Consider the following 14299-nt stretch of genomic DNA (forward strand, 5'->3'; position numbering starts at 1 on the left):
AGGATATACATAGGGTATCTGAGGTGTGTAGAAAGGATCCTTGACATCAACCTATCTGACTGAAACCACTAGCAGAAAACATCTTCTGGATGAGAAGTCCCAGAAGAACAAGATTCAGTGAAAAGAAAAGGCTTGATGCATTACTGTCTTGGACCAACTGTGTTGTTGGAAAGATCGGCAGCTGAGGGCAGTGGCACACACCTATAATTACAACATGGGAAAGCCTGAGATGGAAGGCTTGAGCATTAATGCTAGCCTGGGCTACATAGCAAGATGAAGTTGAAATGAAGAGAGAGGGACAATAGAGGTAGGAAAGCAGGAAGAAGATGTAAAGGGTGGAGGGGAGAAGGGGAAGAGGGAAGAAGGGAAGGAGAGAAGAGCAGAAATGGGGAAAAAGAGAAAAGAAAGTGAAGATTAATTCTGGAAAGTCTTGACACCGAAAGAAAAATGTAGTCTTTACATGGCCGAAGGCCTTGTAAAGTCCTGAATGGCATAATGGGATTTGGGTTTTAGAAAGATCACTAGGATAGCCCTAAGCAAGATAAAGTAAATCTGAGTGAAGAACAGAGAGACCAACTGGTGGCTGTGTTATTAATCCTGATAGGAGATAACAAGAGTCCTTGCTAATGTCAGAGCTATGATAATGGTATGAATCTGAACAGGTGGCTCAAGAGAGAAAACCCGGACTTAGTTCATGTCTGGAATATATGAGGTAGATGTATACAAGGCAGAAAAGATGGGATGCAAACACCAAGGGGATCATGTCTGAGACAATCAGTTGGCAACATTAAAGCAAAAGCTAGAAATAATTGTTTGGAGAATAATGAGTGCACATTCTAGTTTGCAAAGATGCGATGATAACAGGTAGACACAACACAGTCAATGAATAATGATTAAAGCATGGGTTGCTGGAGAGTAAAATTGATCCAAAAATTTGAAGGTAATGGGTATGAGTATGACTTGAGATAAAGGAGATGAAAATGATATTTTAGAGGCGGAAAGTAAGGCATCTTTTCTATCATTTTCAAGCAGGAATAGATAGGAAAACATGTTTCAGTTGGTGGGATTGGCTCGGGATGAACACAACATCAGAATCCTTCAAGATTATAAGGAGATGAGAATGGTCTGAAGCATTCATTGCCTCAGGACTCTCTTCAGTGGTGAAGGCTTCCCTGTAAGACTAGCCCAGAGTTCAGTGGATGTAGAAGAAGAGGTGCTGAGTGGACACCAGGGGCATAACTTGGAAGCCACAGAATCAGAATAGTGTCCCTCTTAGAGGACAGCAACCTTAGCCATAGTGAATATTACTTTCATTCAATAAATAACATGAGTTCCCAGCATTTTTAACCACAAATCCTGCCAAATGCTTCACCTGAATCACTGTAAGTGCATGATGGTCATATCTCTTACCATAAACCCTGAGTTTACCTGAGCCACTGCATAACATTCCTGACAAGAGAACACCCAGTCCCCACTTCTCTTTGAGAAAGAAAATCTCACCACGGGGCTAGGCCGCCTAGCTGGTAGTATTAGGCTTTTTCTCTTTTCCTATTTAGCTAAAATTTTTCTCTTTACAGTCTCTCTGTATTCATCCTCACACTTTCCCACAAGGTTTAGTTATGTGTTCTTCTTTTTCAGTAGCTCCTCGCTTGGTTGGCAATAGTGACCATGGAAGCTTTCTCCTTAGCTAAGCCTGCTTCTCCCTAAGACACAGCCTGATTTGCTACCCGTGCCTCATTTGCCATGGTTGTAATGTTCCTGTCACCCTGTTTCTTGTAGATTGGTACTCTGGCTGCTGTTGTTCCTCTTTATGGGCAGAACCAAGTTCTCAGTGTGGGATATTGGGTGCAGGCTGATCAGGGACAGCAAGCACAGGGGAAAGCCAGGATGAACTTACATGTGAGACCCATAAGGATCTGAGGCACCGTGGCTCCTCACTGTCTCCAATAGACACAGTGGGAACCTGAGTGTTCTGTGTCCCAGAACGGCCAAAAGGAAATAGACAGGCGCTAAGATGGAGCTGTCTGGTAAAGTTCTTGGCAAATGTTCAATGGTGATTAGAAGGGGAAACATAAAAGCAGTCCCTCTCTACCCCTACCCCTACCCCTACCCCATGAGGTAATATGGAGGCTAAAGTCAGCAGAGCCATGCTGCAGGCTCCAGGACAAAAACCAGATGTCCACATCAAATGGAACAGCTTCTAGAATGATTTTTTTTTTTTTTTTTTTTTTTTTTTTTTTTTGCAGGAGACTCCCTCAGCTATCACCAGGGACGTCCTTTCTCCACTGAGGACAGAGACAATGATGTTGCAGTCACCAACTGTGCCATGTCATACAAGGGTGCTTGGTGGTATAAGAACTGCCACCGGACCAACCTCAATGGGAAGTATGGAGAGTCCAGGCACAGTCAGGTAGGCCACATTCTCATTCTGGGCAGAGTGGTGGAAAGCACAGAACCCAGGCCTTTAGTTCTATGTTTCAGCAATTTTTCCTATTTTAAATGAAGTACCCTGGATCTGAGAAAGGACCATTCAAGGAGCTGTGGGACGAGCGTCAATTCATCATAGGCTTAATGGCACTCTAACAATGGGCTCAGAAGGGAAGAGATCAGAAAGCTTAGTATTTCCCCAAGGGACTGCAAGCCCATAGTCTGGGCTCAGTGACTGGGAAGCCGCTGAAACACACTCAGGCAAACCCCCAGGGGTTGCTGACTCCAGGTGGAAACTACCGGAGTCTCCATGTCATGAATGAGCTGCCCACACGTCCACTATACAAAATACTTCCACCTAGTTGGGATTTTGACATTCACCACAGTTCCCTACCACCAGTGACTCCTGAAGGCAAATCATGAAACTGGCAATAAGAAATGACCCACAACTTTCCTTTTATAAAGACACAGGCCTTTGTAAAGGGGATTCTGGAAGGAGGCTCACCTCTCTCCATCATACTGGGAACTCTGTCAAGAGCCTCTTGTTAACCGAGAACAGCTAAACTCATGTGAATCTCTCAATCCAGTCATTCTCTTCAAGCTGGGTGCTCTGCTGAGGGGGAAGGTGATCTGACATGTTCATCTTTCTCACACTCAGGGGATCAACTGGTACCATTGGAAAGGCCATGAATTCTCCATCCCCTTTGTAGAAATGAAGATGAGGCCCTACATTCATCGTCTCACAGCCGGGAGGAAACGGCGAGCCTTGAAATTCTGAGCACTGGGCAGCCAGCCACCAGCCAAATGATCTTTTCTGTCATTTGTTTGTATTTTATAATATGAGACAAGGGGGGAGGGGCAACAGTAATGTGCTTCACAACATATTCAGACTATCTGAAGGAAGCAGGGATCAGTTAGGTACCATCTGCTCCTAGTTTTGGCTGCCTGGGAGCCTGACTCTCAGGCTACATGCTCCCTGCTAACCAGTCCTGCCTGATCACCCCCCTCTTTTCTCACAGAGAAAGAAAATGGAGAGTTAAAAAAAAAAAAGAAACAGGCCATGAAGTACAGATTGTTACAGTGATGGGCACACACACAACTCTCTCTACCCCTCTTCAGAGATACCTTCCAACTTCTAAGTCATAGTAATCTGCTCACCGCTGACCATGGCCAGGTAACCACACCATCCCAGAGAATCTTCCACAAGAAAGCTTGGCCAATCTTCTTTTAAGAGGGAAGATACTTACCACACTCTGGCACAACAGCCCAAGTTTACTGCAATGGGCTAAAGATTCTCACATTCTGACACTTAACTTTTAGGAGGAGTGGCCTCTCTCCAACTCTCTCCCTACTTCTATCCCCTAGATCCTGTAGACCCACCAACCCAACCATTGTTTAGAACTCCAGTTACCAAAGCTGTCTGATCCTGGCCCTGGGTCATACAAAAGCTGTGCCCTGTGTGTCATAAGCCATTGTCGTGGAATAACTATCTTTGGTGGTAAAACTTGGGGAAGGATATTGTTTCTAGCATGTGTGCATTAGACATGGACAAAGGACAGGAGTGGAAATGAGGGTACCTACCAGAGAGTCTGTAGGTCTCATTGGAAACTGACCTTGCTTAATGGATTCCTTCCCTTTATTCATAGCTGAAGGTCTCTAGTTCTGTGCCCAACCAGGCTATCCTCAGTGCAAATGGCTTCATAAGAATCAGGGAGGAAAGTTGTATGAGCCATTCCCCTGACTGATTGCCCTGGGAGGAGATAGAATGTTTGTCCTGGTCTTTTGTTTGTTTTGATCCTGTAGTAAACAGAACTGACCCCCTCAATGAGGTGAGATCATGAGAAACATTTTCCATCTCCTTCCCTTATCCTGCTTTGAGAAGAAAAATGAAAAGTGCCAGAGGAAATTGCATTTAGAACTCCAAAGGTGAGAGGAGTGATCTCCCCACCCCCACATGATTTGATTTTTAAGCCCTGGAGAACTGGAGGCTATAGAAGCCATGACCTTTCAGCTTCTCCTCAAATAAAAAAGAAGCCAGTCTTCCCTGCAGCACCTGCCCAAACTGTGCCAAGTTTCTCAGTTGCCTTCTCACTGCCTCCCTGTCCTCTCCCATCTCTGAGGACCCAGTGTGTGTGCTATAGGGCCTATGGCTACCATCTGTGGCATCTTGGACCTGTGCCAACCAGTTACTGAATAAGCTGGTATCTTGAAATAAAAAAACAGCCACCATCTAACCAAGCTTTAAACCAGAAGCAACAGTCCTCCTGGGCTGATGGTCACATGCTTAGCATCGAGACATTGGAGTTTGCTTGCCATTTTCTGTAGCCTCTCCCATCTCTGTGATGGAGAATCAGTGACCTACTCAAGGCCAAAAACGCAGGTGAAGTTTTCACTTCTTAATCCATCATGGACTTTAAGCAGCTAAGAGAAAGAAGAGAGGGAAGCCTATATATAGGTTATATGAGATTTAATTAGCTGTGGGCCAACCATGCAGAACTGGAGGTAAGTGAGCTCAAAGAGGGACTTGAGGAGTGTGATAAAGGGCCACAACGCCAGCTATGAGCCCTTGATGGGTTTGTTCAAATCTCTGGGCCTTGGTTCTCTCACCCCATCAAATCAGAGTTTAGACCAAAAGGATTTCTAATGTTCCTTTAGGTTTAATAGTCAATAATGTTAATCTGTGATAGGAAAGCATAATCAAAGTTGGCCTTGGTGAGCCATCACAGTTAAGGAAGAGCCAGAATCCTTGCAAAGGAGATGGGGAAAGGGAGGGAAAGAAAGAAGGGAGGAAAGAGACTGACTCAAAACTCTCTGTTTCTCATAGACACAGACACACAGACACACAGACACACCACACACGCCACACCACACACACACACACACACACACTAAACAATGCAAAAAGAAGCTAAAGCCATTATGTCTAATGAAGGCAGGACCAAGGACCTGGGTGTGCCTGAACAGCCCACCTCATCAAGGGAGCTGAAATGGAACAAGATTTTCTGTCATCACTTCCAGGAAAAATCAAAAAAACATCAGTGGAAATCCAAACCTGCTTTTCATCGAAACTATTTTATCCTGTGGAACATTTTTATAAATAGCATCAGCTGCATCACCTAGATTCATTTAAAGGAATTTTAAAGTAAGGAAGAGACTTCAAAGATCAGCTCATCCAACCTTCTGCAAAGGGGTTTACAGATCCCTTTTGTTAAGTAGAGTGTGTGCCCCCAAACTCCATGTTTTGAAGAAACTGTCTTCTCAGGATCCAGGGAGTTTAACTCAAAGCTTCCAAACTTGATTGGCTTGACTTCTTCACTGGGCTTCTTAAGTAATTTCATTTTTTTAATCTGCTTGTTCTGACACCTGATTTTGTCCCTGGGGAGCAGGCAGCACTACTTTTCATTCATTCTAATCACCCAAAGATTCCCATAAGGGACTCAAAATGACTGGAAGGGGACCCTATCAAAAAAATGGTGTAACTGCAGACATGTTAGAATGTACACTTACACAAAAACCCAAACAACAACAATAACAGTAACGACCAGTCACCAGAGACTGCCATGAATTCACTGCCTAGAATCAAGAGCCAGGCCACTCTTCTTCTTTGCACACCCCATCATAGAAAGACTGTTTCTATACTGAATTCTCATTTCCCCAGGGCTACTTCTGGAAGGTGAAGACATTAATTGTGAAGACTCTTTGTTAGGGATGACAACCCTGTAGAAAGTGTTGGCCTTCAGACTCAAATTAATGGGTAAAGGGGGACTTGGTAAGAGGGCCAAAGTGATGCTCGCAGCCTCCAGATGCCCAGTGAATCACTTATGAGATGTAGGGCAGGAAGCAGCATAGTTCTGGTGGTTCTGGTAACACAGACGCCCACTGAATCACTTATGAGATGTAGGGCAGGAAGCAGCATAGTTCTTGCGGTTCTGGTAACCTCACACCAAACCAGGACCCAGAACCCATTTATATAGGAGACTGATTTGTAAAAGAACAGCAAAAGGACAGCAGAGAAATTCAGAGCAAGCTCCCATAGATATTTAAATGTCCCCTTCTCCCAGCTACCAACATCCTATCTCTAAAGAGGAGAGATTCGCCCCTAATATCCCTGTTGCCTTCCACTGGGGAGCCAATCAGCTCCTCCTAGATAGAAAACTCTCATTTCAAAGGCAAATTTAAAGGACCAAGGTGGCCTTGCCAGTGAGCTCGATGCCTATATAAACTGTCCTAAACACATCTTTACCTTTAAAAATTGAGTATCAGGACAGCTGTAGATTATGGGACAAGAGGTCATTACAGAATCTTTTCAATGAGCTTTTTCAAGGCATCCACTGAGAAAGGTTTGATGAGTTCCCCTTGGTCCTTTTCTCTGGAGAAAGAAAAATGGGATTTGTGAAAGTCTTGGCTTTTTGAAGCCCAGGACATTTGAAAACACCCCAGGAGGCATGGCCTTTTCTTTTTCTTCCCTCTAGGATTTCTGGAAGCAAGCCGGGAAAGCACTTCCCCAGGATACATGCTTTTCTATCCATTGCTTGATAATCATCAAACTCCTACTGGATCTAACTCTTTCTTTGGTTGCATTTCTGTCCCTCTGAAGAGGAAGAGGGGAGATCATTTTTCACCTCAATTTACATCCAACTGTCCACTCTGAAATATTCATAAAAAGAGTAATACCCAAGAAGCCCTAGAGGAGACAGGGATAATACTTAGCTTACCTCAAACTTGCCAAGGTTACACAAGGATGCTTGGTTCTCATCCATCCTCCCTGGGTGGTCTCTTTCATTCATATAACAAAGCAGCAAAAGTTGTCTCCTTTGGGGAAAGGGGCAGAGCTGGCTTCTGGGCTAAGGCTTGTAGCTTCTCTTTTATTATCCTGCTGAGTCCTCAGAACAAATTTCTGAAGCTTTTTGACTAACTGCTTCCCTCTAAGCCTTTGCTTCTCCCACAGCCCAACTCTCCCATATGCATCTCTCCCATACTACTTCAGCATTTGGGCACTGCCAGGCAAAATGAGAACTCAGGGAATGAATGAAAACTACTCAGATTACATAGGGAAAACAACTCCAATAGGAAGAGACATCACCATAACTAGGGGAGGCTTTTGTTTTCAGAGGATGTGCATGTTGGTGCAGATGAGGGTCCCTTTGGAAAGAGTGGCTTTGGTCCATCTTAACTAAATCCATGCTGGATTTAGGGATTTAGTTAAACCAGTTTTGTCTTCTTCAGGATCTGAGAAAATAGCTAGGGGGAAAAAAAGTAAGGTAAATAAAAGGAGCTGATGGAGCCTTATAAAATAAAAGCAAACTTTAGAGATGGCCCCTCAGTGGAAACACAGAAACCATGTGAGTGGACACACTAAAGGCATCAGCATTGGCTTCTGAAAATCTGGCCTCAGATAAAACGCCTATTCGCCCCTTCACCTGAGATAGAAGGCTGCCAGCAATCTTACTGCACAGAAGTAAGAAGAGAAAGGGTGTTCTTTACCGATCAACCAAGTCTTGCCTCAATCTTACTTTTCCTTTCCCAGCTAGCACAGCCTGGTTCGCCATCTCAAGCAGTTCTGATTTATTTTTTAAGGTCACTCTTCACCCAAAACATGACTTCGGCACACATGGCACATGTAACATTTCATTGTCCAAATGTCCTTGGCAAACCTCACAGTCTCTGGACAGTGGTACATTTTTCCCAAGCAGGAAATCCTCATTCCTTCCACAGCTTAAGAAGATTATTGCAGGATACCCACTCAACAGGGTCCTGGTTCCTAAGATGATCTCTATTAACTTAACAGAATAGCTCCCTATTATTTGAGGGTAAGACTAGGTTAAAGCTCCATTTTTAACTTGGAAATATTGAACCCTTTCAGTCCCCACCCCAATACTCTCCCAGGTATGGTCATTGTCTAGTTGCTACCATGGGCTCTGGAGAGAAAGTAAAAGAATCTTTGATATGTAGACACACTATACTCAGGAAACCTGGGTCACCTCGGGATACGGTTATGATGTAGGGCATACATATGGATAAGAACTGGGGTTTTTTGTTTTTTATTTGTTTTTTGTTTGTTTGTTTGTTTGTTTTTGTCAATGCTTTTACAACCCACAGAGAAACCTGTAGCCTTTAAACAATCTGTCATTGAACACTAATATACTCAACATATTAGTCTCCTAGGAAAATATTAAAGAATACTCCTTTGGAGCCAAAGGAAATTCTGAACATTACCTAACATGACTCTCCTATGCCATACATACTCAATGAAAGCAAAGTTGAAGTAGGCAGGCATCTTGCTCGACTTCACACAGCCAATTAGATATAGAAATGGGAGTAGCCTGGTATAATTTTTTTAAAAAATTCTTTATCTCCTACTAGAGACTGAGAAAACCAGTATTTATTAAACACCTATCGATCAGATTCTGTGCAAAGTGCTCCATATCAATTACTTTATTGAATCCTTACCCCAATCCAGAATAAGCTTTAATCATTTTCTAGAAGAAGGAGGTGAAAGCACAGAGTTGTTAAGCAGCATGTCTAAAGTCACACAGTTTCTGAGGAGTACCACTGTTTCTGTCTAATACAAGCAGCCTTAGTTTTCCCAGTTTGTAAAGCTGATGTCACATTGACCAGGCAGTCGCCATCTTGAACCTCACTACCATTCTCACGACAGCATTTCTAACTCCATCCATTTCTCCTTTTCCTTTTAACAAATGGAAATTTTTGCTTTTTCTTCATGCTATGCCTCTGAGGGTCCAGGGACCCTCAGCCCCAACTGTCAGAAGTAGTAAGAAATAGCCCGACAGCAATTCTTTTTACTTTCTGTTTAAGGTTTTAAAGATGGTGTCAGACACAAACATGACTTACTATCACAGACCCCCTTCCAAACTAGAACAACAGACAGAACCAGGATCAAGAGAGACCACAGGATAGCACTGTATAAGTGCCTAGGGTATCATCTTGACCCTAGAATTTGCAAAGAAGAGTTATGAGTGTTTTCAAACAACTACAAATAGCAGTAAATGCAGATGTCCCATGAATTTCTAAGCTTCAGATTGCAGGTAAAATTCATACAACCCCCTCCCAGTCCCCAGGTTCCCTGAAGGAACGTGGCAGGACATTTGTAAAGACTGGAGCTACAAGAAGTCAGGAGAGAAGTTCTCTGTTTATTTTCTCATTTCCTTTCCCCCACTCCTTACTCATCTCTCATCCCAGTGAAAGAGAAGTCTAGGAGAATAATTTGCTACAATCCTACTAGCTTTGCTACTTTGGAAGATTTAGAAAGATATCAGAAACTTGGTGGCTTCAATTATCAGGTAACAACTCTCAACATGGAACCCTGTTTCCCTCTTTAGACATTTATGTAAAAAGGACTAGGCCTTCCCAAGAGGGAACTCAGGTCCCCTCAAAATGGTAACTCCTCTGAAACACCTCAGACACTTTTTAGATACAGCAAGTACTGCAGTTCCTGCAAAACTTTCAGCAGAGTAATCCTACGCTAGCTCCTTTCTTCACTGTCCCCCTTCCTTAAGGCATAGGGATGCTGCAGAGACTCATAAACAAGGGTCAGAATCTGTAAGAGTCTAGCCCCTTCTGCCTCTCTTTAACTAACATCTTCTTCCCTCCTATATTTATACACAAAACACACACACAAACAGACACACACAGACACATACACACACACACACACTAACCCCAAGTACCCTCAAGCCTATAGGAATTTCCAGGTGCCCAAAACAAGTCACTGTGACTCTGAGGGGTTTTATTACCTGGGGCTCCAAGCAGATGACACTCATCCAGGTGGTCTCTCAATTGCTGTCCTGAGAAATCATAAGCACCAGATCCTCCATTCCCTCGGAATTCCGAATTTGAATTTGTGGTTTTAACCTTTAATAACATTTTTGGGTAAAATAACAAAGATGAACGAATTTACTGACTTTGTAGCTACACTGTTCTTGAAAAGGCCAAAAGGAAGAAGAAGAGATGGGATATATGGTGTAAGCTCATCAGGTGGTACACCCTCTGATGAAATCAAATAAAAAGGCTAGAGAGGAATGAAGAGAGAGAGCCAACTTGTCCCATCCTTTCATGGCACTGTAGCTCAAAGATTGGAATCTGCTTGTTAACCATTGTTAACTAGTATTTTTAGTCCTGGTTGCTTTTAGCCTCTGTATAGTTCCTTTTTTAAACACATTTTCTATACGTTAATAAAAGATCCTAAAGGAAAGATAATGTGTCTTCTCCATCCTTTGGGGGAATTGTGGAGGTGTGCTTCTTTATTCCTGCTCTCTGAGTTCTCTCTCTTAAGCATTTCCCAGCTCGTGTCTACCCACGTGTCTCCTCTGCATAACAAGTGCCTCTGTTCCCTGTTCTGTGTCCCAGATCCACTCTGTTTCTATTCTGCCATTACAGCTTTGCCATCTCATCCGTCTCCATCCTTCTACTCTATGGTTGTACCTCCTTCCTCCTTTCTTCATCCCTCTTCCTTTCTCACCTGCTCTCCATCTCCTCAGAACTCTTAAATTCACTCTTTCCTTACTATCACAAAGGTCAATAGTGAATAGAAGTCTCTGGTTTCACCTGTGTTTGGTGTCCTGGATCAGCCACCATGACAGTGGTTCAGTCTGCCTCCCACCTCCCTCTTGCTTCTCTCCTGGCTCCCCTGACCCTCCTGTGCCCAGTGGAAGCTACATTTCCAAATCTTTAGTGCCACCTATGGGTGTTGGCTGAGACTATTTGATAGACCTAATTATCTAACCCTTCCTGCCTTCCTTTAGTCCATGCCCTGTCCCAACCAGATTTTATCACTCCAGCTTGGACCTAGTTCATCCAACTTACCACCAGCCATTCTAATGGTGACTCCGGCGGCCAATTCTTTCTCAACTTGATCACCCATAAAGGCTATCTCCCTTTATCTTTCTGTTAATGTACAGTATAAGACCAACTCTAACCTCTGAATTATAATAGGTATAAGCTCTCCTAGGAAATAGCCCCAGTAAGAGGATGTCAAGAGAAACGTTCATCCTGCCACAAAAGTATCACAATGGTCACAAAGTCAGAAAGTCTCAAGGTAACTGATCTGTCGATTGCATTAAGTGCATTAAACTGAAAGAGCTCTGTCCCCAGGAAAGAAAAGGAGGTTTTCAAAAGACTGGCAGGGGGAGGGCAAAGTGGCCAGGGCCCATGACAATGCAAATCATCAAAGAGGTAAAACTCACCAAGGAGCATGAGGCAGTGTATAGATACTAATCCAGAAAGAGTTTGCTATAAATGTTGGCTGGCTCCTTGGGACCACGTGAGAGAGCAGGAGGCCATAGCACAGGACAAGCATTGTGAAATCCCCAAACCAAGGAAGAGAAAACTTTATGTTCCTTGTTAAAATGGAGAAATAGTGAGTACTTAAAAGAAGGAACTAAATTACATTTCAGAAAATATGTGTGAAAAAGAATTCATTCTTGCCAATTTTTTTTTTGATGCCAACAAGGTTCTTCACACCTCTAGGCCGTTCTCTGAGCACACTGAGGGGGCCTTCTATGTCCCTGTGTCCCATTTCCCCATTTCTTCAACACTACTCATCCTCCCCACCACCCTAGGATGTCATTCAAGGAAGGTCTGTAAAAAAAGCGACATTTTCTAGCCCTGCTTTGAATAAACCTCCTGGAATCCAAGCCTCAATATTTTGTACCAGAGGAGACTTAATATAATATTGAGATGAAAGTCTGCCATCTGAATCTCAGCTCTCTTGCTGTCTCGATACAGAAGTAGAAACTAAAAGGATCTAGTGGAATTTAAAGGAACTTCAGTAATTAGTATTTATTCTGAGAGGGCTGCATGGTAGCATTATGTTCTAACTTAAATAGGTATAATTCACCCATTGCTTAAGACCTCTGGGTACGTTTACAACCGTCTGAACACAGACTTAATTATTGCTGTGCTGTGAGAACTACAAACTGCCACGGGTAAAATTAAAAGTGGATTATTAAGCAAGAGAAACGTTCACAGCATTAGAATCAGTACAATTACCCCATAGTATCTTCTCTCCCATAATGCCCTGAGTGGCCCTGGGGAACCTGTGCATCAGCAGTGGTCATTCTGTCCGTCAGCAATAAGACATCATCACAAAATGAGAGGCCTGCAGTCCTGGATCCCTCTTATAACAAGTAGAATGTGCCCCATTGCCTAGGTTTGCAAAGTATTCTAAAGCAAATACACATTGCACCCTTAAACATACACATACACGTGTCTCTTGTTCCTTTTCAATCATTTTACCATCCACATTCAATGAATACCCATTACGTAGCAAACCAAATGCTGACTTTAGCTAAACAGACGAAGACTGTTGGCTGGAGAGGCATCTCATAAGAGTGTATATTGGCCCTGTTTATTACCTAAGTTCAGTTGCCAACACCCATATTGGGCAGCTCACAACTGCCAACCAGCTACAGGAAACTCAGTGCCCTTTTCTGGCCTCTGTACTGTTGAGTATCCATACATGCACATACACACACACACACACACACACACACACACAACTAATTATGACTCATGTTTCTAAACAATAAAGACTTCCTGGTGACTTTAAGATGACTCCTATCCCTACCTTCTTAAAGAGATTTGAACCCACTTTCCTATTTCTAGTGAAGAGATATTATTGATCTCCCCAACATGTGCCAAGTAAGCCCATATTAAGTGCTGAGACTTTGGTACTAATGTGTTAGAGTACTCCTAAGAAACAGAACTAACAGGTGACAGATTCTGGTGGTGATGATAGAAAGCAGACAGACAGACAGACAACAATTGGTCTATGTGACCATGGAAGTTAAAAAGTCTCATGATCTGTCATCTGTAAGCTAGAAACCCAGATGGTGTAGTTCAAGTCTAAAGGCCAAAGAACCAGAAAGCCAATGACAATCCAGTATAAGGACAGAAAAATACCAAGGACACAGCTCTGCAGAGAAACAGGGACAAATAGGAGGCAAACTCCTTCTCCTGCAGTTTTTCTATCCCATTTCTGCCCTCAACTGATGAGACGCTACCCACTCACACTGGGAGCACAATCTACTGCCCTGACTTTTCGGTCCATGCCTGTCTTCTGCAGTAGCTCTCTCACAGATACACATGTGGAAAGGAAATTTAATCTTGTCACTGTATGGTATGGCCAAGCTGACACACAAAATTAACCACTACACTAACAGGTAGCAAAACACATAGGAACTGCTCCTTTCCCTTAGATGTCCCTCTGATGGGGACATTGTGGTGCAGACAAAAGTTTAGCAGGTCAAACATTTACTCTCTTTTCATCTCTTTCCATCTCTGTTCATTTTTACTGAAATCCCTTCTGAAATCCAGATATTCTATACATAAATAAGTCCCCTTGCTCAAAGCTTGTCAAATAAAATAGAGCGAAATTTTCCAAACTTATATTTATGTGTTCATGGGGAACTGGAAAAAGACACACAGTGAAAGAACTCAACTAATTAGGATAAGAGTTGTCATTTCAATATTGAAATTTCTTTTTAAAACTCAGGCACATTTCAAACATTTCAAACACTGAGAAAAGTGGCAATTAAGGAACTCCTTGTCTCTGTGAGTCAACAGAACCTTCTTGTAGGACTGATTGCTCCTACATCTTCCTGAAGGAAAAGAGGGAGCGTCCTGAAAGGTGATGGCACTTTGCTAATGTTGATGGCTTTTAAAGCTTTAAATAATAATAATAATAAATGCTGTCACCAGAGATTTCTGCTGGGTGTCCCTTCATAGCTGTGTAAAATCTTTAGGTCTGCTCTTTGTGACAATCCGCTTTGTAGAGGCTTCTGGGAAACAAATGGAAATTACCAGAAATGTAGTAGCAATTATGAAAATTCAATTTGCTAGCTGTACAGGAAAT

At 42.9% G+C, this 14299-nt stretch overlaps 2 protein-coding genes across 6 annotated transcripts in view; one reads left to right on the plus strand and one right to left on the minus strand.

Moving 5' to 3' along the window:
* Tnr (tenascin R) overlaps positions 1-10632 on the plus strand; it is a 393934-nt gene extending 383302 nt beyond the window's left edge. For all 5 annotated transcript variants that reach the window (XM_034512993.2, XM_076941446.1, XM_034512991.2 and 2 more), the window contains 2 exons: positions 2247-2410; positions 3086-10632. In XM_034512993.2, coding sequence (XP_034368884.1) covers positions 2247-2410; positions 3086-3205 — 284 coding nt within the window. In that variant the 3' untranslated portion in view covers positions 3206-10632. The remainder of the gene's footprint in view (positions 1-2246; positions 2411-3085) is intronic.
* LOC143443705 (uncharacterized) overlaps positions 1-14299 on the minus strand; it is a 162997-nt gene that overhangs the window by 61805 nt on the left and 86893 nt on the right. The window lies entirely within an intron of this gene.

The sequence above is a fragment of the Arvicanthis niloticus genome, chromosome 10, assembly GCF_011762505.2.
Source record: "Arvicanthis niloticus isolate mArvNil1 chromosome 10, mArvNil1.pat.X, whole genome shotgun sequence".
Lineage (NCBI taxonomy): Eukaryota > Metazoa > Chordata > Mammalia > Rodentia > Muridae > Arvicanthis > Arvicanthis niloticus.